Genomic DNA, 24,590 nt, shown 5'->3' on the forward strand with positions numbered 1-24,590 from the left:
ACTTATCCATTAATTACTTATCCATTAATTGTTCTAACCATAAGTGTCAGTAGTTTGCTAAAACTGAGTATCTCTCACCATTTAGTACGGTCACTCGGGAGGTGGTGCAGGAGGCAATATCTACATGAACAGCGTTGTCAATTTTGAGCTGACCGGAAGGATCTACTGTAACGGCGGGTCCGCGTCAAACATGGGCGGCGGTGGTGCCGGCGGTCGCGTGCACGCGTATTTCAAGTTTGGCAAATATCAGTCGGGTTACGTAGAGGCGAAAGGTGTGATATTTGTAGTTAATACATTTCTATGTTGAAGATTTGAACATATTAATGTTGATTTTTTTAATGTTTAGTGTTTTGCTATCATCATATATTAGACATAATGAATAGGTCTCTGTCTTTAACTTCATTTTAGATATAAATTTAGTATGTGAAATAATGCCATATTTTAGATTTTGTATTTTACTTTAATTAAATAAATTAAATGATAAGCTAAAGTATAGCACTGGTCCTGTACCAACTCTATCTTCTACATTCAAACCCCATACGTGTCTCCCTATGCTACGCAGGCGGGTCCTCGGCTCAAGGCGAGGCCGGTGGTCCTGGCGTCTCTTACTTCCAAGGAACCGACATCCGTAACCTCAGGGTCGACAACCGCTGTCAGCAGCCCAAGGTGAGCGCGTATATTATTGACTCAGGGTTGACAACCGCTGTCAGCAGCCCAAGGTGAGCGCGTATATTATTGATTTGCTGGACATTTTGAACGTTTTCTGACCAACAGTACAGCATTTAGTTAAGTGACATCAACATGCATTAACGTACGTATTAACTCATTTTTCAGCTGCATTAAACGTTAATCATTTGCATATGATTTCGAGTACCGGTAGTAATTTACACTAGCGACTATTTGAAATTCTTTAAATAATTTAAATAATAAATTCTTTCTATAATTATAATAATACTTTGTGGACTAAAACTTTCTTTGATGATAATCAACGTTTTGACAAAACAAACTCTTTTATCTGTTTCATGTGTAATCTATAAAAGTTTATTACCAGCACTTAGAATTACATCATAGCTTTATAAGTCTGTCAAAATCAGTTATTCTTATATCCAGAAATTTCTCACTATTATTTCATGCACACTATTGAAAGTGTTATTAGAGTCGATCTGTTCTTTTGATTAGTTCAGAGATTCGTTTGTGTTTTTCATTTGATTATTGTTTTATCCCCTAGGTAACTGAGCCTACTTCCACAACGGCTGGGGCCACTGAGTATAATGCTTATCTCAACACAGGTGGGACTATATGTTGTAGTTTTAACTATTATTTTTCCAAAAAGATGCAATACAAACAAAAACACGTCTATGCATTCATGCTAGAAAAACAAGTTAACCCTTTCAGTGCGGGAACCGAATTTTGAAGGCCTTTGCAAACAGTTTGGATCCAGATGAGACGCCACAGAACGTGGCGTCTCATCTGGATCCAAACTGTTTGCTATTCTGATAGTATTCTTTGAAAAAAAATCGAAGAAAATGCTAATTTTAGAAATTCTGCAGACGACAGTTTAGCAGACGACAAATTTCCCAGCATGCAAAGGGTTAAGCTGAAGCTCAGCAAAATTATTGCGCTACTTACTTAATAAAATAAACTATACGTGGTACATTTTGTGTAAGTTGGGGTCAAGATCTTAACAAAGTCAGAGAAATTGTAGTATTTCGCCAGTGAGAGTTTAAAGTAACGCAGAAGAATTTGCTTTTTGGGATATAGATACACTTAAAAAGGCAAAAGGTCTTAATAATTGCAAGGGTGGTTGCTGGAAAGTGCAGGTTGACCTCATGTGTTAAAAGTTTTCGGATGGTAAACTTTGTACATTCTAAGTAACTTATTTCTGCTGTTTTCACCTATGTTCTTATGTCCAGCCATTCATTCAGCATTATCCGTGCAAAAACCATCGTGACGTTGTTGTAGCGCATTAGCTTTTTCTACTAGAGTTCCCTGGTTCGAACCGAAGACAAAAATCTTTTTGTTTATATTTAACCTTGTTATTGCAGTGATTAAAACTATTGGATATATTTCAGTTGGATTAGGTAATTCATTTTATGACATTATCTTTTAAAACGAAAATCTGATAACAGGCCTCTTTATTTCAAATATGATATCCATACCCTCCTTCACCATTCAGGTGCAATCGCCTTCCTCCGCCCTGACGACACCACTGGCAGCTACACGTTCGACTTCACGCACGTGGAACTGTACGGTGGCGCGCACTTGGCGTTCAACGGAACCGAAAATACCCTACAGACGCAGTTCATGTATGGAGACGACACCGGCCATCTGCATATCGGACCGGGACAGAAGTTTATTTTGACTGACGTAAGTATTATCAGGCAAAGAGTAGCATGGTTGAAATGCTGCTGGGTCGCTACACTGTAGTTCGTGTGAATGAACTTTTAAAGCATTTTAGCCAACTGATTCCTTTACGGTCGATTTTGAAAGTGTCCATGGACGTTCATTTCCTCGTGAAAACATCTATCTGTACCATTTGTTATAATTCATTATAACGAGAAAATACTGAGGAAATAACAAAAAACAAGACATTTTCAAGTCACCTCTTATAACAATCAATTGATCTGAACACATCAAAATAAATGAAGGAAACATCTGCATATCAGATGCCCAGTAGTATCAAGAGAAAAGATGTATCCCAGAAAAGCAACCTCACGAAAAACACACTCTGATCTGCTTGTACAAATAAAGCTGATCTTTCTGAGATCATTGCAAACTCACACACCGTATCAACCGTAATAATTTAAAGGGGCCTTTTCACAGATGTTGGCATTTTTTAACTTATTCATTAAATGCTTTATATTGATAAATGTAAACATTGGATCGTAAAAGCTCCAGTAAAAAATCAAGAATAAAATTAAAAAAAGGAAAAGAACATTGCCCGGAGCAGGTTTCGAACCAGTGACCCCTGGAGTCCTGCCAGAGTCCTGAAGTAAAAACGCTTTAGCCTACTGAGCTATTCCGCCGAGTACACGTACTTAACGTATTTTATACCTGATATATGCAATCTTCGTAGTTGCACACAATTTAACGACAAAAACAGAACTCTCCAAATTATTCAATCGTTCCGCGTTGCAACGCTTTATAATTTTTAGGTTTTAAAATCGTCAAAAGATGCATATAATGGCTATATTAGAGCATGGTAAATGTTCAGTATTACTGTTTCCTCACTTATATCATAACTTAAACGAAAATTTGCGAATCTGAAACAACTTTTTTCAATTTTGTCATTTTACCAAAGCGTGAAAAGATCCCTTTAAATCAAGCCGTCGTGTGTTGATATAATGGACCTGCGTTGTTTGTACCGAGAAATTATTGAGTTTTCTAAACTCGAGCGAGTTCCGGGATCAGTCTAAACATTACTCAACTTATATTTTCGTAAATTGTTACGGCTATTTTAAAGGTGTTTTTGTTTGGTCAACTTTTTATGTGGAGTTTTTTTTAAAATTAGTTTAATGCAACCGTAATTGTTCTTTTGCTAAATGCGTTAATAAGGGGTCTTTAGTAATGTTATGTAGCGCATGTAAGAACAAGCCCTTTATACATCCCACTTTGTTTTCCTAGGTGTCTCAGTACAGGCGCCACAACGTCTCGTATGAGGTGTACCTTTACAAGGACGCAACGTGGATCTGGCCGGAAACCACAGTGGAGTTCAGGAAGCCGCTCGACCAGCAGGCGCTGGCGATGCCGACGTCTGCCACTTCATGCGCTGCCAGCGTCCTCCGAACCTCTTCCGGGAGATTCTGGGGCACGATTGACGGCACCAACTCCCATTTGCTGGTATCTACTGGTAAGTGTAGATTTTAAATTGGCATGCGTGAATCCACAATTTTAAAGAAAATATTCATACATTTTATTTAAAACTTTGATTTTCTTTTAAACAGCGCATAATCTTTTTTTAATCTAATAGAACACGAAGTTACACATGTTTAAACATTCCAGTTTAACTATAGCTGAAGTATAAGTAAAGTCGCTTTGTCCCTGCGTGTTTTTTAAAAACCGTTCCTGAATAATGTTTTTCTATATATAAAAGTCATATTCGAGTATCGACATACTTATAATTGTCCAGGCGTAACTCCAATCATCATTAACAAGTAAACTTTGTTATCTCGTGCTCGGTTCAGTAGAATTCCCGTGAAGGTCGAAGTGGTGTGAATTTCAAAATGTCACTTTTCCTTTTTCATATAAAATAATGCCGTTCACCTGGAAGTATTTAAGTCGAATTTTCTGAGGATTGTTTTTTTCCCACATGCATTTTCACGCCTATTATAGTTTTTTTTTTATGGCGAAATTTCAACATACCGCAACTCTAACCTGAGATACTGAAAACACGTTTGGTGACGTTCATTTTGGTCTTTGCAGTACAACAGTATTTGTGTCAGACGTCTCGCTAAACGTTACGGAAATACTTTGTTAAAACGTATTACATATTTGTTGTGTGTGCCATGTTATTTTTGGAATGATTCGTGTGTTTCTACATATTTTGTTTTGATGCGTACATAAACAGTTTAGGTGTTTCCTTTTATGTGCTGACTTGTTCGTTTAATTTGTAATTATACTACTATATAACGGTTGTCAATATCGTTCAGTTTAAGCCGAACTAAAATATATCGAAGTTGCGACTCCATTCCAGTATATATTATGCACCATAATTCCGCTGTAACAATTTTGTAAGGCACGTGTATCACATGTGCATCCATTATCACGCAGGTTCCACGGTGAACCTCGGTACGGACGGTGTACGTGAGAACCAGTTCGCCAATCTCACCATACAGGACGAGGGAACGCTGGATCTCATCTCTACATACGGCCAGATCGACGATATATGGACACTTACGGTGCGTTTACACCCGCACAGGCCCTATTTGTATACCCCAACCGATTTATTAACAACATTTTGTAAAAGATTATGTAAATTTATATATACCCTTTGGCAGTCTAAGATACTTAAGAAATTAGTTTTAATGACCAAATCGTATGTATGACCAAATATTTTAAAGATGATGTCTTTGAATTGGATTTTCGCTCCATATAACTCTTTAACGATTTGAGACATGCCACTGAATGAAACGTAAGGTACTTATATCAATCCTTCGATTGTAAAGGGGTTTGCTTGGGTCACTAATGCATATTAGATTATTTAACAAAGAACAAGCTAAGCTATGGTAATTAAACTAAATTCACGTGTTATAAAACGTTTCAAAACCTATTTCGACCCCTCCATGAGTCTCATCAGGTGGTGGGTCATTAAGTCAGCTACGTGACTTAATAACCAGATTTCCCCACTATAGGTTTTGTTTTCTTATTTTGAATTTGGTATTGTATGTCCGAAACGTTCGAAAGATAAAATAAAAGATGTAAAGTATTATATTGTGTCTTTCAAGGAAAAGAGATAGGTACACATTTAAACTTCGGTTTCATTGTCGATGGAGGGCTGTTTTCATCATGTTTAGGCTTGGCTGTTTTGCATTCTTTTTTCTGTTGCGGTGGCCTTTTTATTTGGTCAATATCATTTTGTTTTATCGTGTGGTTGGCTAGGACCCTGACAATATCATAAATAACATCTGCAACAGACATGTTCACAAGATTGGCAATGTTGAAACAGTTATTCTTATTTCCAAGAAGTTCGTCCAACTCTTTGAGAAGATTTTCAACTTCTTTTAACTCTTTTCGTGAGAATTCCACAAGCTCAGACTGTTTCTTCAGCCATAATCTTTTCTCGATTCTCTGTCTAATTTCTCTCTCTTTTGCTTCCAGCTTTTCATTTTCAATTGCTTTGCGATTCTCTTCTTCGTGATCAGCAATATTGAGGACCTGCATTAAACTCACAATGGAATCAATACTTATTTCGACGCTGGCTTTTCCTGACTGAAGCTCTTTTAATTCTTGTAATTGCTTCCATTTTCTGTCGTGGAGCTCTTCCTTTTCAGCCGGCGTCAAGAAACTTCCAGGAATGTACCTCTTCTTAGCCCTGGCCTTCTGGGCTGCAGCTTTTAAACATACATTAGCATACATTGTGATGTCTTGAAGTTTGCTTCTTTTTGGCTTTCGCTCTGTGAACTCAGTTCCAGTAGCGGAAATTCCTTGTTCCTCGAATCTATCGGAACGTTTCCGTTTCTTGACAATAGCAGACTCTGCTACGTCACTACGCTCTCCACGATGGCTATACCGGTTCTTTTCCTTGAACGAAAACGATGTAAACAAAACCATTTTAGGCTTCTATCATAAATGCATGTATCTCTTGGCAAAGCGCAAGATAAAATGACGCTGTCGTCCAATAGCAGCGATGTCATAACATCATAGTTAGTTGTAACGTCGCAATGACGTCAGCGTTGACGTTATTTTGTTCGTTCATTACTTTGCAATTAGTTCATAATTCAGGGATGAGCTGAAAGTTTAACCGTGTTATTTGTCATTTTACTTCGCGTATACCAGAAGTTATAGGAGAAAGGCTTATATGAGAATCACTTTGTCCATCAGTTTATCTTTCTTTTTACATGGAATTGCTTCATGATCAAGGTCATAATAACTGAAATGTCTATCGTCTGGCTAGCGGGTATACCTTTTAGGTAGACTCCTCGTGGGGTCGTATAAAAAGTGAATGTAAGAGCCTAAGTAAAGAGTATTATATTAGTGTTCACTATTAAACTCAATAATGAATTAAGTTTGTTCAAAAATTACAAAAAAAGAGAGGATAAACTATACTTTAGTATATTGAGACCTGACTTTACGAAATACTGAGGTTGGTGTATTGTAAACCTATATCAAGAACGTCCAATATTTAATAAGGACAAGATAAATGCGCCTGACACGGGTCGCAATTCAACCAAAATCAAGATGAAAACCTGGGTCCTTGGACTGGGCCACGGTATATAGTAGTTGTATTTCAGATCTAACCTGAACGCATTGCCTCTGTACAATTTGGTGAACCGAATTAATGCGTAACTACATATTTATCTATGCTTATAATAATAAGCGATTTTGTTGTTATTTAAAAGACCGATGTATGCATTCCAGGTCCAGGTCCATTCTCTGCTTGAACGTTTGTAATCACTTGACCGGATTTGTTTGTAATCACTTGACAGGATTTGGTCAGGATTTGAAATTATAATCGGCTTTTCAATCGCATATGTATGTTTACAACTTTCCAACATTATCTGGATGCAAGCCAACTTTTACTATTGACCGTTTGATCTGCATTATTTAATCCACGTATGCTCATGTATGTATAACCTTGATCGCTTTGTTTCACCGAAGATAAATAGCATGCATGGTAATTTACATGGACAACTTTCCAAGTTTATCTGGAATCAAGCCAACCTTTGCTGTTTAAAATTTGATCTACATTTGATAATCCGCGTAGGCTCAAAGAAGCGCTTATTATATACTAGTAGTTACATGACAATTTATATATACCGGTAAGTATGTAACTAACTAGCATGCATGGTAATTTTACTGATTAGCTTTAAAAAAAATATATTAGGATAGCTACAATCGAAAATGGCAATCTCTTAACCATATCACTTTAGAACGAAGTGCTCAATGTGGACTTTGGTGATACAATGTTTTCTGTTGTCCGTCAGTCCGTGCGTGAGTGGGCCGTGCGATATATTTTAATTATACCGACTTCTTATCCTGAACCACTCGATAGATTTTAATGAAACTTCAAAGGAATGATCCTTGGTTGACCCTCTTTCATAGTTCTTTTTCCTCTTCGTTTATTGTACTATATCCCTCTCTGGGGGCATTGTCGTACAAGAAAAATGGTTTAAAAATCGCCGTGTGGCGCAGTTAATTTTTTTTAAAACTATTTACAAATTCATTGTGACTTATTTCGGTGTCATCCCTTCCTTGAACGCTTCAAGACTGGGAGCCGTCACAAGGTGGTTAGGCAGTTGGTTCCACAGTCTTGTTGCTGACGGGAAGAAGGAGTGTCGGAGGTAGTCAGTTCAGCAGAATGGTACTTTGTATCTAATACTGCTGCCTCTGGTTGATGATATAGCAGGGCGGAGGTAGTGGTCAGACGGAATATCAATAAGGTTATTAATTAAACGGTACATCATGGTAACCTTAGATGTTTGGTGTCTCGCTTGTTCACATCAAGCTAACCCATTCATATTATGTCATCAGAGCTAATAATAGATGTGATAAATGAAAACTTCAACAAATCTTCTGCGAAACCACACAGAGCTTTTATATTTGTAGTGAAACATCTTCTACTAGTCCTTTACAAAGTGTGTACAAGTAATGCCCCAGAGGTTAAAAAAGCCATGCCCCATAGTTTTGACATTTGTCATGTAACATCATATGCTAGTCCTTTCCTAAGTTTGTTCCACTGGGGAAAAAAAACGGCTTACCATGGGGGTTACGTATTTCCCTTTGATGTATATACTAGTAGTATATGGTTAAAAAACACAGACATTTGATAGTTGTCACGTAACATCGTATGGTGGTCCTCTATCATTTTCTTTCCTTTATATCAAGATTCAAAATATGCTTCGTCTCGGGGGTTAGTTGTTGCACTTATATGTATACCGGAATGCTGGAAACTTAAAAAAAAAACGTCTGATACCGCAAGGAACAGAGGTTGGGTAAATGGCATGCAGCATCGTTTGGTCGTGCTCTACCAAGTTTGGTCAAATTTTTGCCCATGGAGTAAGAATTGGGGTTACTAGTTTCCAATATATATATATATATATATATATATCAAGAAAACTTGAAGAATCTCTTCTGAAATGGCAAGACCGTGCGGTTTTGGCATTTTGATTGTAATATCATAAAACGGTCATTAACCAAGATTTTTAAAATCATGTCCATGGGGTCAAAGTCAGCCGGACATTTGATGTAACTAGTTTAAATGATATCTCTCCAAAGTTTAAAAATGGTTTTAGTTGGCTAAAACAATTGCTACCAGAATGTTCAAGTTTCCTTATTTGGCTCTTATTTACATTTAACATTTTGTGAAAGTATAGAATTCGAATTTTGTGTCCCATCTTTATGGAGCTTTACTCAGAAAATTTGTTCTAATGATATTTTGGCAAAGTTTAAAAAGGTTCCGAAAACATCACAAAAATTGCTCGAAAGTTACAGCTCACATCTCCCGTTTAGTAGATAACGGCTTAGGGCCTATGGTTCTCTTGTTTATTTAAAGAACAACGTACTCAGCATTTTTTCACTTTTTCGTCAAGAATATTTTCTTATCATCATATACTACAGTACTCTGACATTGTACACTATGACATTCTCACTCTTGAAACACTCTAACATAATACTTACATGAATGCAAAATATAACACATTAATATTTTACAACACGGTTAGGAGTGAAACCTTTGTATCCGTTTCGTATTTCTATTACAGTAGTATTAATTCTCACTCTTAACCCTGTCGCTATGTGACCATTTAATCAGGCAAACTTCCGGTTAATACAGGTCCGCCGCGGCACTCACAGCGGTCAGATCACCATCGAGGCGGGAGGGACGCTGAAGGCGAGAAACCTGAACATCCACACGGACATACTCAAGGTCGACAAGCTCGGAACGCTGACCTTGACCGGAGCAGGGCTCACTGACGGAGCGGGTGTGGGCGTCAATAAGGCGGGAGGCAGCTTCGGTGGACGAGGCGGTAAAGGAAACTATGGTAAGTATTTGTTTCGAGCGGTGCTAGTTTGTTGTGTAGCCTGTTATGCCCCCCCCCCCCCTCACAGAGTAAAAGGCATTAAGCTTTGCACATGTGCGTCCGTCCGTACGTTCCGAAGCTAGTGTCTTTAACTCCTGTTTTATTTATGTATATTTGATCTCTTCTAAACGTTCAAAATTGAATTACTTTATTGTGTAGATCATCATTGATAAAATAATTGGTCTCCGACGAGTTCTCCAGAATTATGGCCACTTGTCTGTTTTTTTTTCAATATATAATATGCAGTCCCAAACTTATGTTTTCCACTTCTTTTTAACTATCCTTCAGATCTCATTAAAACTTGCATATTTGAATGATCTTAATATATAGATTGTCATTAGAAAATAACTTTGGCTGCGACTAGTTTTGGGCGGAATTATGACTCCCTGTCGGTTTCTTCTGTTTTAAACTCCTCTTTTACTGATTGGCTGGCAGTTTGCTCTCTAACTTTAACAGCTGAATGACCTAAATATGTAGTTAATCATTTAAAAGGAATTATGGTTGCCACGCGTTCGGCAGAATCATGACCCTTTGTCTATTTGTCAACTGTAGATATAAAAACCTAATGTCAATTTCCAATTAATTTTCGTGGGACCCTCAGTGTTCTTTACACATTTCTAGTTTAAAGCGTGTTTTTTTTTCATTGCTAGTAAAGACATCGGTGTGTGTGCGTGTGTTCATGAATAAGTTGTTTCACAATTTTAAATAGATTTGCAACGTCTACTTAGCTAGAAAATTGGTTTTCTTAATATGGCGTACGATTTGCTCTTTCTGGTGATATATCAGAACGAGAGACTTCATAATCTTTTTTTAAATAGTTCACTGATCTTGAAATCGTTCGCACTAAGTCTTTTACAAGCATGACAAAAAAGACGTACTTGATAATTACAGGTGGAACGGCTGGTAATTCTTACGGTGACGTTATCAACTCAAATATCCTGTTTGGTTCCGGTGGAGGTGGTGCGTCTTCCACATTTGGCGCCGGTGGTGGTGCCCTGGAGCTCGATATCACACAGTTCCTCATTGTAGAGGGAACCATCGAGTCAAACGGAAAGGCCGGCAGCGGTAATACAATTGGTGGCGGTAGCGGCGGCTATATTCTTGTCCATACGCGCGACATTGAAGGTTCCGGTAACGTTAGGGTAGCCGGTGGAGCCGGGGGAACGGATACCGGTGCTGGCGGTGGCGGGCGTATTGCAGTCTATTATAAGTACGCTGACTACTGGTTTGGTTCCCTGGATGCCAGGGGAGGAGCCGGGAGCTACGGCATCGGTGGAGCGGGGACGGTGTACTTAAAGGTACGCATGGGCACGTGGTTAGGCAATGTTAACAAATCCTTCGGTATCGGATATATACTGGACATATCTCAAGTTTGATTGAAACAAAATGCGAAAACGCAATCATACATCGTGGTTAGGATTACATAATTGTTCGTGCAAGTGTTACGCTATTACTTGTGCAAGGGTAGTTTTCATCACTGATTGCTTCTCTTTTATTATTTGCTTCTTCATACATTGTTCATGTATGACAAAATGGATATTTATTAAAGGACACCAAGTCTGGCGCCCAAAACGAGACGCTGATAATCGACAACTTCGGCCAGGTGCTGTCGACAGTGGCAATTGCGGACAAAACGTACGCGGCCTACGCCACTGAAGGGAGCCGGACGTGGATCGCTGACTCAACTCTGACCGAGATGAACACTATTAGGATCGTCAGGGGCGCTGCGCTAGCTATCCATCCGAATTTAACGAAGTATGCAATCGTGATACTTGAAAGTCGTGTTGGCTTGTGTATATTAAAAACGTTTGAAAGCTTTCTTTGCAATATTTTACTGACTGTCACAATACTATGTTATTCAAACATGCCAAAGCAATTACGACACAATAACTTTTTGACAGCAAAATCAAATGTTCACTATTATATTTTCGCTATTGACCATAGGACAGCGTTTACTTTGCGCGCATTCCGCTTCGAAGGTGACAGCACGGGCAGTCTGCACGTTGGACCCGGGCAGATGGCGGTGGTGCAGCACCCTGAGGATCTGGAGCTGCTTGTCAACATCTACGTGTACAAGGGCGGCAAGCTCGTGCTACCCACTGACTTCATCTGCCACAATATCAACATTTTTCTATGGTGAGTCGAATAGCTGTAGTGTCAGGGTTGCGTTTAACTTAGTAATCTTGTACTGACGCAAGTCAAAGGTTAGTGTAAGAATTACGTGGGCCCAGCACATATGCACATGGCCCACAGTAATTAGAGCGTATTGTTTTGTCTTGGACCGGCCTATGCGGATTACATCTGGGTGATCCGGGGCGACCATTACTGCATCTGCATTTCGCCCGGTTTTCTCGCGACTTGCACCCCCAAATATTGATTCGTTTATTCGTAGTAATATCACAACCTTAGAAAAGGTCGCACACACACAGCATTCAAAAATTTAATAAATAACATATAGGCCTACCTAAATCTATGAACTTGGATTCGCTTGTGTTCACGCTGACCAAAACTTACTAGTAAATGGGTGATGTTTAATCGATATAACTTAAGCGTTGGACAACACATAATGACCCACGATTTACCTACAAATATTCCACGGCTAATTCTATGCCTCATTCGCGTTCCCGCCTCGCTGTTACAGGGGTTCAATTGGCGGTTATGACATGACAGTGGGTGACGGCTGCTCCGTGTACCTCGGTTCCAGTGTGGCCACGACTCGCACCGGCGTAGTGGAGGATCCCGGAACCTTCGACCTTGTGAACATCGTCGTCGCCGCCGGTGGCAAAATCACCGCAACTCCGGATCTCACCGGCGAGACCAACGAAATTTACATTCAGGTAGAACGAATGTAATCCTTATTTAGAATTGTACTTAAGTCGAATGCCTCTATATTTGAGCTCAACTGCATCGACGTTTTGGGATTTCTTGAGACATTATCGAGTCCTTTTCCCGGGTAAAACCAGTACTTGGTGCCTAAATGGGTGACTTAGAGAACGCTCGCGCTATTGGGATCATACGCTTGGCCTCCTGGTAGCTTGGCAGATAATATGTACACTTCATATTTTTATTCATTCATCACTTTGCGTATTCACTACTTAAGAGCTTAGTTTATACCTATGCACGAATGCTCAGATTAATCGAAATTCTTACGCTCAGTGAAACAATTTAACCCGTTTTCAAGAAAGATTAAGTATCAGTGCCTTTAAAAAAGATATAGAAAATGCTGCCTTAAAATGAGGTTATAGGCTCATTTGTTAGAACTCGACAAAACAAATATCTATATACGTAGAATCCATGGTATGCCGCGGCAAACAAAACGGCGTTAAATATTAAAACATCCTAGTTCAAGTTAAATATTGGTCATAATCCCTTGTAGCCAAGGGACTACAATGAAGATGCACGTGAAGATGCACGTCGGTGGAGTGCAATACAAATATATTTTTAAAGTTACAACAAAACGCTGGTTGAAGTCAATGATTGTACACATTCTCAATGGTTTTCAGGCGGATACATTGAGGGTTCAGGGCGGGGGTCGTATCCACGCCGTGCATGTGGACATACGGGCTCAGCAACTGACCGTCGATGACCTTGGCGAGATCATTGGTGACCTTCACACGATCGCTTGCACAACAGGGTCGGGCATTGCCGGAAGCTCTGGTTCAGGTTAGTTGTTTTATGTCTATTATAAAAAAGTTTCAAAAACTAGTATGACCGATAATTTATCGCAAGCTACTTTATAATATGGCACAAAGCCCGCTCTTTTTTTTTGTCTGTCAAAAATCACCATTTTGTATTGATATTTAAGGCGCTGGTCATGGTGGTAGAGGTGGGGGGAGTACCAGCAATCCAAATACCGGCGCGCCCTATGGTCAGACGGTGCAACCGGTAACGAGAGGATGCTCCGGTGGTACCGGTAGTGCAGTATCCGGCTCCGGCGGTCGCGGCGGTGGTATTATCTACATTCGCGCCGACGATTTCCTGCAGAACGACGGCCAGATCAGTTGTAATGGCGAAGCCGGAACCGGCTCCAGCGGAGGTGGCAGCGGTGGCTCTATTCTTATGGACATCAACAATGTTAAGGTAGCTATACATAAAACCTTCTTCTTTTCATCATTTTTTATAAACCAATAGACATTAGATGAAATGTTTAAAGATGTGCATTTAATTGTCATAATCGTATGCACAGAATTATCCTATACAACATGTCTTTGAAAGTGTCTGCATTTTGACAGTCCGTGCTTAGATCTAAAGACGATATCACACAAATTGCGACGAAAAATCGTCACTAAGATGTTATGGAATGTTGTCAGGGTTATGGTGAATTCCAAGTTATCGGAGGGGATGGTTCCGCTCACGGCTCAAACCAGGGCTGTGGTGGCTCTGGAGGCCGTATCGCCATGTACTTCAACAAGAACTTCACGTTTACTGGTTCCTGGGACGTCTACGGAGGCAACACACCGTCTCCCGCGTGCGACGGTGCTTCCGGAACGGCGTTCTTTTACCACAACAGTATGTTTTTAAGATTGTTATCAAAACTGTAATTGTTGCACTGCGTATACCATGTAGATATACGTGTGCTGGGTTGCAGACTCAAATATTTCAAGTATATGAGACTTTCAAGACTTTCAATGTAGTTTTCTTTCCCCATGCCAAATAAAACAAACTGCCAAATAAGTGATGCACGCAATCAATACCAAGTGCAACACATTCAATATTAAAGGTATTACTAGTATTATATGTGAGAAGCTTTGTGAGCGGTGCTGCTAAGTACATTGCATCTAAGTATAGTCGGCTTGTTTTATGCAGCCACTGTGAAAATTAACGTAATTTAAGTATATGACTATTCAGATGGATGATTTTGAAAAAAAAAACATCCAAAATAAAATAAGAATTCGAGAGTTCTCTTTTAAAAGCTGGATTCCTTTTTATTATTCAGTTCACAAACACACGACGCTGCTCATAAACAACTTCGGCCGTGGAGTGCCGGGCGAAGAGGGTGCCATCAAAGACTACAGTAACCTAGCGACCGACACATCGCACACTTGGTTTTTGCCTGACGCTGGGACCAACACTAGGTTGCCAACTAGTAAGTTTAAAAAACATGTCGATAGTTGGTAGATCGTGTGAACTGCTATACATATATTTGATGTTAAGATGTTTACAATAGTTTACGTTTTGATGTGCAAATGATGCAATGTGTATGCCTTTTAATAATTCTAAATAATAAATCATATTGTTTGTTTGTTAACTTATTTCTTTTAAATAAGTGCGCATATTTTAACCTGTTACTGTATAATATACGGTAATAACATATTTTCAAAAAGATTTGCTGATTTGCTTGTATAATTTTTATCATAATTTATGAAGTTCATGAAAAAAAATCCTTTTTTGTTTTGGTAATTCTTAAACAGAGATCACAATCATCAACAACGTTAGGTAATATTTTCCCCATAAACTTATCACGCGTTAAAACTTAAAATAGACCCCATACGTCTAGTTCTTCCTCGTTGCAGCAACCAACACGTTCACGTTTGACGAGCTGCAGATATTTGGTAACGCCCACCTGGCCGTTCTGACTAATCCAGTGGGCGCGAACGCAACTATATACTTCGAGAACATGATAGGAGACCGCACCGGCGCCGTGCACGTGGATGCAAAACAGACGTTAGACCTTGAAAGACCGAAGATCGATCTCCCATTCAACGTACACGTCTACCCTGACGGCGTGTTGGGTCTTGCCCCGGACACGTACGTGGAAGACATTGAGATCTTCCTCAACGGAACGCTGGCTCACATTAAGAACCTCACTTTGCACCACGACGGCAACCTCTGGCTGTACCAACAAGGGAGAACTTCCGGTCTAAAAGCCGGAAACTACGCGTTTGATTTTCTGCACGTGAAGACTGGGGGATACGTTCACATGATCACAGACCCTGTTAAGGATCTCGGAATCAACTTTAAAACGATTTCCACGCACATCGACGGCGGTGGTATCATGCGTGGTACTCATCTGTATTTTCACTCCACAAACATAACTATCGACGCCGGCGGGAGTCTTAATGCAGACTATCTCGGTTACCGCGCAACAGATCGTAACACAAATTCGTCTGGCACGTACGGGCTTATCAATCCAGGTCTCGGACGCACTGGAACTCTTTCCTCTTCCGGTGGTGGCCACGGTGGTAGCGGTGGTCGCGGAGAAGGTATATAGAGTCTATACACCTGTTTACAATACAAAATTATTCCCGAAATATTCGCAACAATATGTATTTCTGTTCTATTCAATACCCTCTTCAAACATGAACGTCGTATTTTGGACTGTACTGAAACAGAGCATTGAATATTCAATTATAATTACTATTGAATATACAGTTATAATTACTATAAATGTGTTTAATATGTTAAACCATTCATAAATGTTTCCATAATCTTTTAAAAGGTGAATCAATCGGCGGTAAGCCATACGGAGACATATACGAGCCGACTATGTTTGGCTCTGCCGGCGGAGGCGACGGTGGCGGAAGAGGCGGAGGTCGCATCTGGCTCAACGTGACCGACACCATACACATCGACGGCCAACTGACGGCTAATGGCGAGGCGGGCATCACGGTGCTCGGAAAACTCGCAGGCGGCGGAAGCGGCGGTAGCATCTGGCTACACTGTGACACGGTTACCGGGTTTGGACAGATACAAGCCGCCGGTGGTAGAGGGTCGGCCGGTGATATCGATGTCAAAGCGTTGGTAAGCACGGATGGTCTTGAAACATGGCGTTGCGAAACCCTAAAGAAGTGTCTGAACAATATATGTACTAATCAAGTTACATGCAAGAAAAAGGTATGTGTCTCTACGGATCCACAGGCAGCATGCACAGAAACAACTGTGAGCGATCTTCCTTTGAATTCCATGAGATGCTACACGAACTCTGCCGGGAAGTCGGAATGTTCGTACCTCTGCAACGATCACACCAAGTGCAATTGGGCTGGCACGTCGTGCGCAACCAAAAGAGTATGCTGCAATAATGACTTCTCCAGCTGCTGCTCTGATTCGACGGATACCTACCGGAACCGACACAGCGGTGCCTGGGAAATCAAATACCAGTGCTGCCGCAGTGACACATCGAAGCCGTTTGGCGAGGTATGTTGCCACAACGGATCAGTGTATGATGGTGGGTGGAGGCATGACAGAGAACTGTGTTGTTACCCGACCGTAGCTTGTAGCGGCACGACATGCACTCGGTCAGTCACATGCTGCTATGGATCGAACTGCGACACGCACGCGAAAGACTCTTATCCACAGGGAACCACAGTGTCTTCAACTTCGACGCCGCCGACGACGGCGAAAGCTTACTCGTACTTGCAAGAAAAGGTTGGTTCCAGCGGAGGTGGAGGAGGCGGTGGTCGAATCGCCATGTATTTCCATTTGAATACGACATTCAGTGAGTTCCGGTACCTTGCCAATGGTGGACTTGCAGGGCGAGTGTGTGATAAGTGCGAGGCAGGCGGACCGGGCACCGTGTTCTTGTATCACATGGTGGAAGAACATCGGACACTTATCATCGACAACAACGGTGGACCTTCGCCAATTAACAAGTACGTTAACTGGACACATCTCGATGAAGATGGTGGGCGAGCATGGATATTGCCCATTTCCGGTCAGCACGCGTTTGCAACTGGGACTACCGGTAGCTACGCATATGAATTCGAGGAGCTTCAGATTTATGGCAATGGCCATCTTGCGGTAATGCCACCGACAAAAGCTAATGTAGATAATGGCGATGACGATAACACTAGCCTTCAAGGCGGTGTGAATAAGAACGACTATAAAGTGATTATATTCTTTAAGTACATGATTGGAGACAGGACCGGTTCGGTTCATGTAGGCAACGGACAGGCAATGGACCTCCTTACAAATATGGATCGTGAAGAAATGGACCTTCCCTTCAATACGTACACTTACTACGGGTCTTACCTGGGTCTTGCCCCAATGACGTTCGTTCACGGGGTAGAAATTCACCTTGCGGGTTACCTTGCAAACGTTAACAATATCACGCTGCGTCTGGGAGGCTATCTTTGGCTGAAACATGGCGGCCACACAACCCAGGAGCCAGAGAGCTACTACAAGTTCGATTACGTGAAAATTCAAGACGATGCCGTGTTGAACGCTACCACGGATCCAATTGCTGAAGTGGGAATCACGTTTAATATTGATGCAATTACTATTGAAGGCGGAGGAGTTATGCACGGAACGTATGTTACGATAAACGCTCAGAATGTCACCATTGACGCCGGTGGTCTTTTGTCGGCCGATGGCTTGGGATACAGACATGAGCATTCTAACAGCACCCATGGTAAAAGTTCTGTATACGGAGTTGTTAATCCAGGAGCTCCGGATTCTATTAGCGGCATTGGCGGCGGTGGCGGTCATGGTGGTAGCGGTGGCAAGGAGGTGTCCGCAACATCTAGGGCTGGATTCGCCTACGGTGACATATATGAACCACGGAAGATGGGTTCTTCTGGTGGTGCAGGCGTCAATAAAGCCCCAGGCGGCAGCGGAGGTGGACGACTTTGGTTCAACGTGACGGAGACGATCTTTATTGACGGTCTCGTCAGTGCAAATGGCGCAAACGGAGTTAACGGTTCCGGTGGTGGATCCGGGGGCTCCGTTTGGATGCACTGTAACATTCTAAAGGGATACGGTAAAATCGTCGCACATGGTGGCGACGGTTCAAATTATTCTGTAGATACCGGAAGTGGGGGTGCTGGCGGCCGCGTATCGGTTTACTTCCAGGTGAACAAAACCATGTCTGCCTTCCGGTATCAGACTTATGGTGGAAATAAAGGCGGGCCATCGTCCGAGAATGGTGGCGCGGGTACTGTGTTCCTCTATCACATGCACGAGGACCATCGCACCATTATCATGGATAATGGAGGGCGGCATCCAAGGGACCAAAGTAACGTTATTAAAGACTATGCCGTTCTCACTTACGATTCTGCTCGGGCCTGGATCTTACCTGAGTCCGGCTATAATAAATTCGCAAATGGAAAATTTACCTTCCATTTTGAAGAAATACAGATGTATGGGGCTGCTCATTTAGCTATACTTCCGCACCCAGTGGGAGCGGAAGTGGATCTATTCTTCCACAACATGATCGGTGACCGCACGGGAACTGTGCATCTTGGCGATAATCAAGTTATGGATCTTGAAAGACCTGAAATCGACCTCCCTTTTAATGCAAGGGTCTATGCTGGTGCATTTATCGGCTTGGGCCCGGTAACGATTGTTCACGGAGTAACGATCTGGCTTCATGGCGAAATGGATCACGTGGAAAATCTCACTCTGCATCACGACGGTTATCTTTCCTTAGAAACTGGTGGTTTTACAACCGGAAACGTTCCGGATGTGTTCGATTACCTTTGGGTAAGAATTCAGGACAACGCCACAATAAGCATATTAACCGATCCAGTTGCCGATCCACAGTCAACGTTCAACGTTGCTAACTCAATTACTATGGAAGGTGGTTCGAATTTCGTTGTAACCAATACGAAAATCGTCACAACTGATATAATACTGGACTACGGCGCGTCTCTGCATGCAGATTCTACTGGGTATCGCGCTAATGACCCGAAAACAGTAAAGACTAATATTGGCTTGGGCACAACAAACAGTGGCGGTTCTTCTGGCGCTGGGCACGGAGGAACCAGTGGTAAGGGAAGCGGAACCACTCTTACCGGACAGCCGTATGGGCACCTGTTTCAGCCATATCAAATCGGCAGCGCTGGGGGCGGCGGCGCTAACATTGGCGGGCAAGGCGGCGGTAAGATCGTTCTCGAGGTTTCCGGTATGTTGATGGTAGACGGTGAGATCCGCGCTGATGGCGGTGACGGAAAAGGCGGGTATGGAGGTGGCGGTTCCGGTGGAACGTTAATGATAAACACAGTCAAATTTCGCGGAATGGGTAATATAACGGCAAACGGAGGCAGTCGTTATGCGGGCGGAAGTGGTGGTGGCGGTTCAGGTGGTCGCATCGCACTGTACTTCCGACAAAACGTAACATACTGGGGACAGTTCCAATGTCACGGTGGCTTTTCTGACGGCAACGCTGAACCAGGTGGCCCCGGGCCAGTTTTCATATACAATGTTCAAGAGGATCACAGTACGCTGTACATCAATAACAACAAGCTCAAAACGCCGTCTGAAGTGAATCTTATACGGAACTATACTGATATCAGCCAAGATCGCTTTAAGGCCTGGGTTATGCCGGCGTCTTCTGACCACTGGCTTACAGGAGGGAAAAGCGACTACAGTTTCGATGAACTTCAAATATTCGGCAATGCCCATTTAGCGTTATTACCAGAGCCTTACAACAATGGATGCAACATTCATTTTAAACACATGATAGGCGACCGAAGTGGGTTCATTCACATTGGACCATACCAAATTATGGATCTGAAGCGACCTTTCCTAGATACGCCATTCAGTTCCTACGTTTACGATGGAGGCTACCTCGGTTTAGCGCCAGACACATTCCTTGAAAGTGTATTTGCTCACATTGAAGGAACGGTTGATCATATACACAATCTAACGTTGGTGCAAGGCGGTGGGCTGAAACTGTTTAAATCTGGTTCCACTAATAAACTAAGTCCCCTCACGTACAAGATTCTCGGCTTGACAGTGATCAAGGCAGAATCATACATCAATTGCTCGAACCCTAACGCAGATTCCGATGCTTATAAGCTTACATTTGGCTGGGTGATTGTCGAGGGAGGTGGCTTGATCAAGGGCGGTAACCTTAATATAACGGCAACCGATTTCTACGTTGATGACGGAGGCCAAGTTGATGTCAGCAACGGTGGCTACAGACCTAACGCAGGACCTGGTACGGTTATTTTGAATTAGCTGGTAATATACCGACATTGCATTCGTCATGAATACCTTGCAAATAATTTTTTTTATATCAACTTTTAATGATAACTTTAAATATTTAAACAAAATAAAATGATCAACATGTTAATTGATGATGTTTATAAATGTCTTTAAAATCGGAAGGATAATGTTTTCCCTTTACTTGGTGTTTCAGCTTTAATTAAAATAAGTAAATATTACATACCGGTACACGTCATGTAAATACTTTCCGGTAGGCGTTGGCATCGACACGAGCGGAGGTTCGCATGGCGGCATAGGAGGTCGAGGAGGTTGTGACGGATTCACGACGTGTCGGCTAGAGCGGAACAGGCCGTATGGATCCCTCTATAAGCCGTCCGCCCACGGTTCCGGTGGTTGGCAAACTAATGGAGGCACAGGTCCGTGAAATGCACATGATGCAATAATTAAACCAAATTATCAATAATCTTATACTATTTTCCTACAATGTTAAAGGTTTTGTTTCCTTTAGTTTGGGAGCCGTATTTGTGTTGTTGTGTTCACAATAACAGTAAAAATCTGCCATCCGCTCACATAGACACAACTTCACTATCTTCATACATTGACGGCAAACAAAACATACAAACGTAAAAAAACGTTCTAACATAATAACACACTCATCCCAGCTGTCTCTTCTCATGTTCAGTTATTAATAAAGATTTGTTATCAACTCCAGGTGCAGAGGTTGACAAGAAGGTGAATAGTCTGTCTTAAAATTTAAATGCAGTGCAACCTCAGTATATATGTTTTCACAACAGTTAACGTTCACATGCAGATAAGTGGCAACAGCAAAACGCACATATTCGAAATTTTTACTTAATTATATTTGAATGGTGACTCAAAACAATGTAGAACCTTAGAGTTACTTAAGAATAATAAGCAGTAAGTTAATGAAAACACACGATTTGAAGGATATATTTTGATGTCGTCTGCGGATATTGAGGTTACATTCAACTAATTTGCACAATATAATGTTCGTTGTCTGGAAAATTATGGACACAATAAGTTAAAATGTCTTGAACTATTTGATGCATGTGGACCTTTAAAAAATTGGCATGTTTAGATAATTTGGCAGTGCAACTATCCCCATTAGAGAAATCTCAATTTTCCAATCAAAATCCAATTAAATCATCCGCTGAACAAAAATGTGATCATACATTTGTTATTCAGATGTTATTTAGTCTATGACAATTTTACTAAATCCATGAAAACAAGGCCAGCTTAGTCAGTTGGTAGAGCATAGGACCACATTTTAGAGGATTGAATGTTACGTTCCCAGTACGACAACTGATCTTGTTTGTGGATTGGTCGTGATATTATTTCTCCTGTCATCCTCTCACTGTCTCTGATTTAAGGAGGGCAGTTGTCATTTACTGGCAAATATATGTGGACGAACTCTTTCAGTGCGGGAACCGAATTTTTAAGGCCTTTGCACACAGTTTGGATCCAAACTGTTTGCTATTCTGATAGTATTCTTTGAAAAAAAAATCGAAGAAAATGCTAATTTTAAAAATTCAGCAGACGACATTTTAGCAGACGACAAATTTCCCAGCATGCAATGGACTAAGAACTCGTACGAAAAGTATGACAGAAATCATGTTGAAAACTGTAAGACTGAACAATCCAAACAAACACCAAACATCAGTTGCTGTGCAAGTCTTTCAGCACTTAGCAAAAAGTTTTGAACTTTTATTTGTTGAGTCACATTAAATTCTGTTGATAAACTGTTTTATGGCATATGTTCTTGTTATTCAGGTGGTGGTTTGTTGCACATGGATGTTCTGCACACGCTGGCAGTCGATGGTTATATCAAGGCAAACAGCTATGACACTGGAAGTAGCTTCAACGGAGCCTCAGGGGGCACTGGTGGAAGCATCTACATAAAAACACACAACTTCACAGGTATAATACCCAGTGTACACAAAACTACACTAACACATTATGTCCCTTTTTCAAGTATTCTTTATATGTAGCTCTGTAGATTCTAAACTCCGAGGTTGCTATGGTTCTTTAAATAACATTTATGTAAACCTTTTATTCTTAAATTTAAGTTCTAGCTAGAAGCTAAAGTGCTATTCATATCCTTAACAAATGAATGCTATAGAATGATGAGCACTATTAGTCGCATAAAAAATAATGAACACAATTTATACATGCATTACATGTTAGCTTACTATTTTAATTTGTCTCTAATTTCAATAAAAGTTTCCTGAAATAGTACAGTTTTAGCATTTTTAAAACAACGCATTAATTATTGATAATTTGTGATACCAGGCAGTCACACGGGTCACATCCAGGCACTAGGTGGGGCAGGTGACAAAGTTAACGGTGGTGGTGGTGGTTCTGGTGGTAGGATCGCACTTTATCATCAGAGACATGAGACCATACCGCTGTACCGTGGGTACTTTGATGTGTATGGAGGGGCAAATGGAACGCACGCTGAGGCCGGATCATCTGGGACTGCCTATGTTAAAGATGCTGAGAGAGAGTATAGGTATAAACCAATGCAACCCCTTCAATAATCAGTTGCATGAGGATAAGTGTTTAATTGAGTTCAACTACTTACAAATGATAATTTTGTGGGACATTATTTTTTGTTGATTTCGTAGTTTGACCAATCCATGAATTGAATACAATTAACACATAAAAAAATGACCAACACAAATTCCTCATTTTTTTCTCCAAAATCAGTAATTTAAGAATGAAAGTATGTGTTCACAAAAAGTTTTTTGTGTGTAAAAAAACATGCCATGTTATGGTTACAAATAACAAATATAAATGATTTTACAGTATTTGCGAACTTTGATTTATATAATTTTGCGCAAATGTTGTTACAGCTGTCAGCTAAAATTTTGTGATGGTGTTGAAATATATTTGATTTATTTTAATTTTCTTTTTGAAGGCACATGATTTATGATAGTTTATAAAAAAGACAGTATACACTTAATTAACAAAATAAGGGTTAATAGCATGTTTCATGGTTTGATTGTCTGTGTAATTGCACAAATTTGTTCCTGTAATAATATACATAATTGTATGTATATTGCTATTGTTTTCTTGCAGTATGCTGAAAGTGGACAACAATGGTCAGAAACAGATTGCTGAGGACACAACTGTGTGGAATGAAGGCTTCAGGATTGACCTTTCATCAGCCGCATCGACATACAGCAAAGCTAAATCCTACACCACCACCGACGGACACACTGTAAGACCTTATCATGACTTTCAAAACTGTTTGAATGTTTTCAATTCAAACTTGATATATGTTTAGTGCATCGAGACTTTCAGATGGCACTGGCCTTTCATGCCAGCTCAAAGTCATTTCCGGTATCTGTTATATATCCCCTGTACGCTTTAATGGATAAGATACTAAACTCAATGTTTTTCTCATTGAGATAATGTGAAAAAGGCATAAGCCATTCATTATATATCAAAGTCAAGGTCACACTTGAAGGATGAATGTTTGAGTATGTACATGAGCATTCTATATCTTGTGGTCCTTTAAATGGATTCGTGTTAAACTGGCGTAAATGTATATCACCTAGTGGCAATGTGCAGTAGGCATGAGGCAGTAATGCCACCATAAGGTCAAGGCAACAGCTAAAGCCAAAAGGTCAATATATTATTGCAGAAACTATAGCTGCTGTCCTTTGGACTTCTAGGCGAGCTTTGTGTTTGTTGTATGTAAACTGTTCATTAATATTAAAGAGGAAGGACTGTTTATGCGACTGCATCATAAACATCAAATTAATAGTGCTGATAACTTCAGTGCTTTGTCTGTTCAAAATAATGATATTGTAACCTCAAATCAATACCTCGAGGAGCACTTGTCTCATGGTTTTGTACTCTTTCATACCTTCTTCATAGAAACATTAACAATGTTTGATATACTATGTATGTATTAAATAAACCCTCAAGTTATTTATGATTATT

The 24,590-nt window shown here is 40.7% G+C and overlaps 1 protein-coding gene across 1 annotated transcript in view; it reads left to right on the forward strand.

The window, feature by feature from the left end:
- LOC127881275 (uncharacterized) overlaps positions 1 to 24,590 on the forward strand; it is a 146,025-nt gene that overhangs the window by 7,930 nt on the left and 113,505 nt on the right. Inside the window, 22 exon segments of the mRNA XM_052429021.1 lie at positions 86 to 272; positions 563 to 666; positions 1,229 to 1,289; positions 2,177 to 2,367; positions 3,625 to 3,850; positions 4,771 to 4,898; positions 9,470 to 9,698; positions 10,629 to 11,035; positions 11,287 to 11,492; positions 11,682 to 11,873; positions 12,379 to 12,574; positions 13,241 to 13,400; positions 13,543 to 13,817; positions 14,048 to 14,246; positions 14,674 to 14,823; positions 15,251 to 15,940; positions 16,177 to 16,466; positions 17,103 to 20,613; positions 20,876 to 21,037; positions 22,413 to 22,559; positions 22,932 to 23,151; positions 23,721 to 23,862. Coding sequence (XP_052284981.1) covers positions 86 to 272; positions 563 to 666; positions 1,229 to 1,289; positions 2,177 to 2,367; positions 3,625 to 3,850; positions 4,771 to 4,898; positions 9,470 to 9,698; positions 10,629 to 11,035; positions 11,287 to 11,492; positions 11,682 to 11,873; positions 12,379 to 12,574; positions 13,241 to 13,400; positions 13,543 to 13,817; positions 14,048 to 14,246; positions 14,674 to 14,823; positions 15,251 to 15,940; positions 16,177 to 16,466; positions 17,103 to 20,613; positions 20,876 to 21,037; positions 22,413 to 22,559; positions 22,932 to 23,151; positions 23,721 to 23,862 — 8,073 coding nt within the window.

This window comes from Dreissena polymorpha, chromosome 5 (assembly GCF_020536995.1).
Source record: "Dreissena polymorpha isolate Duluth1 chromosome 5, UMN_Dpol_1.0, whole genome shotgun sequence".
Classification (NCBI taxonomy): Eukaryota; Metazoa; Mollusca; class Bivalvia; order Myida; family Dreissenidae; genus Dreissena; species Dreissena polymorpha.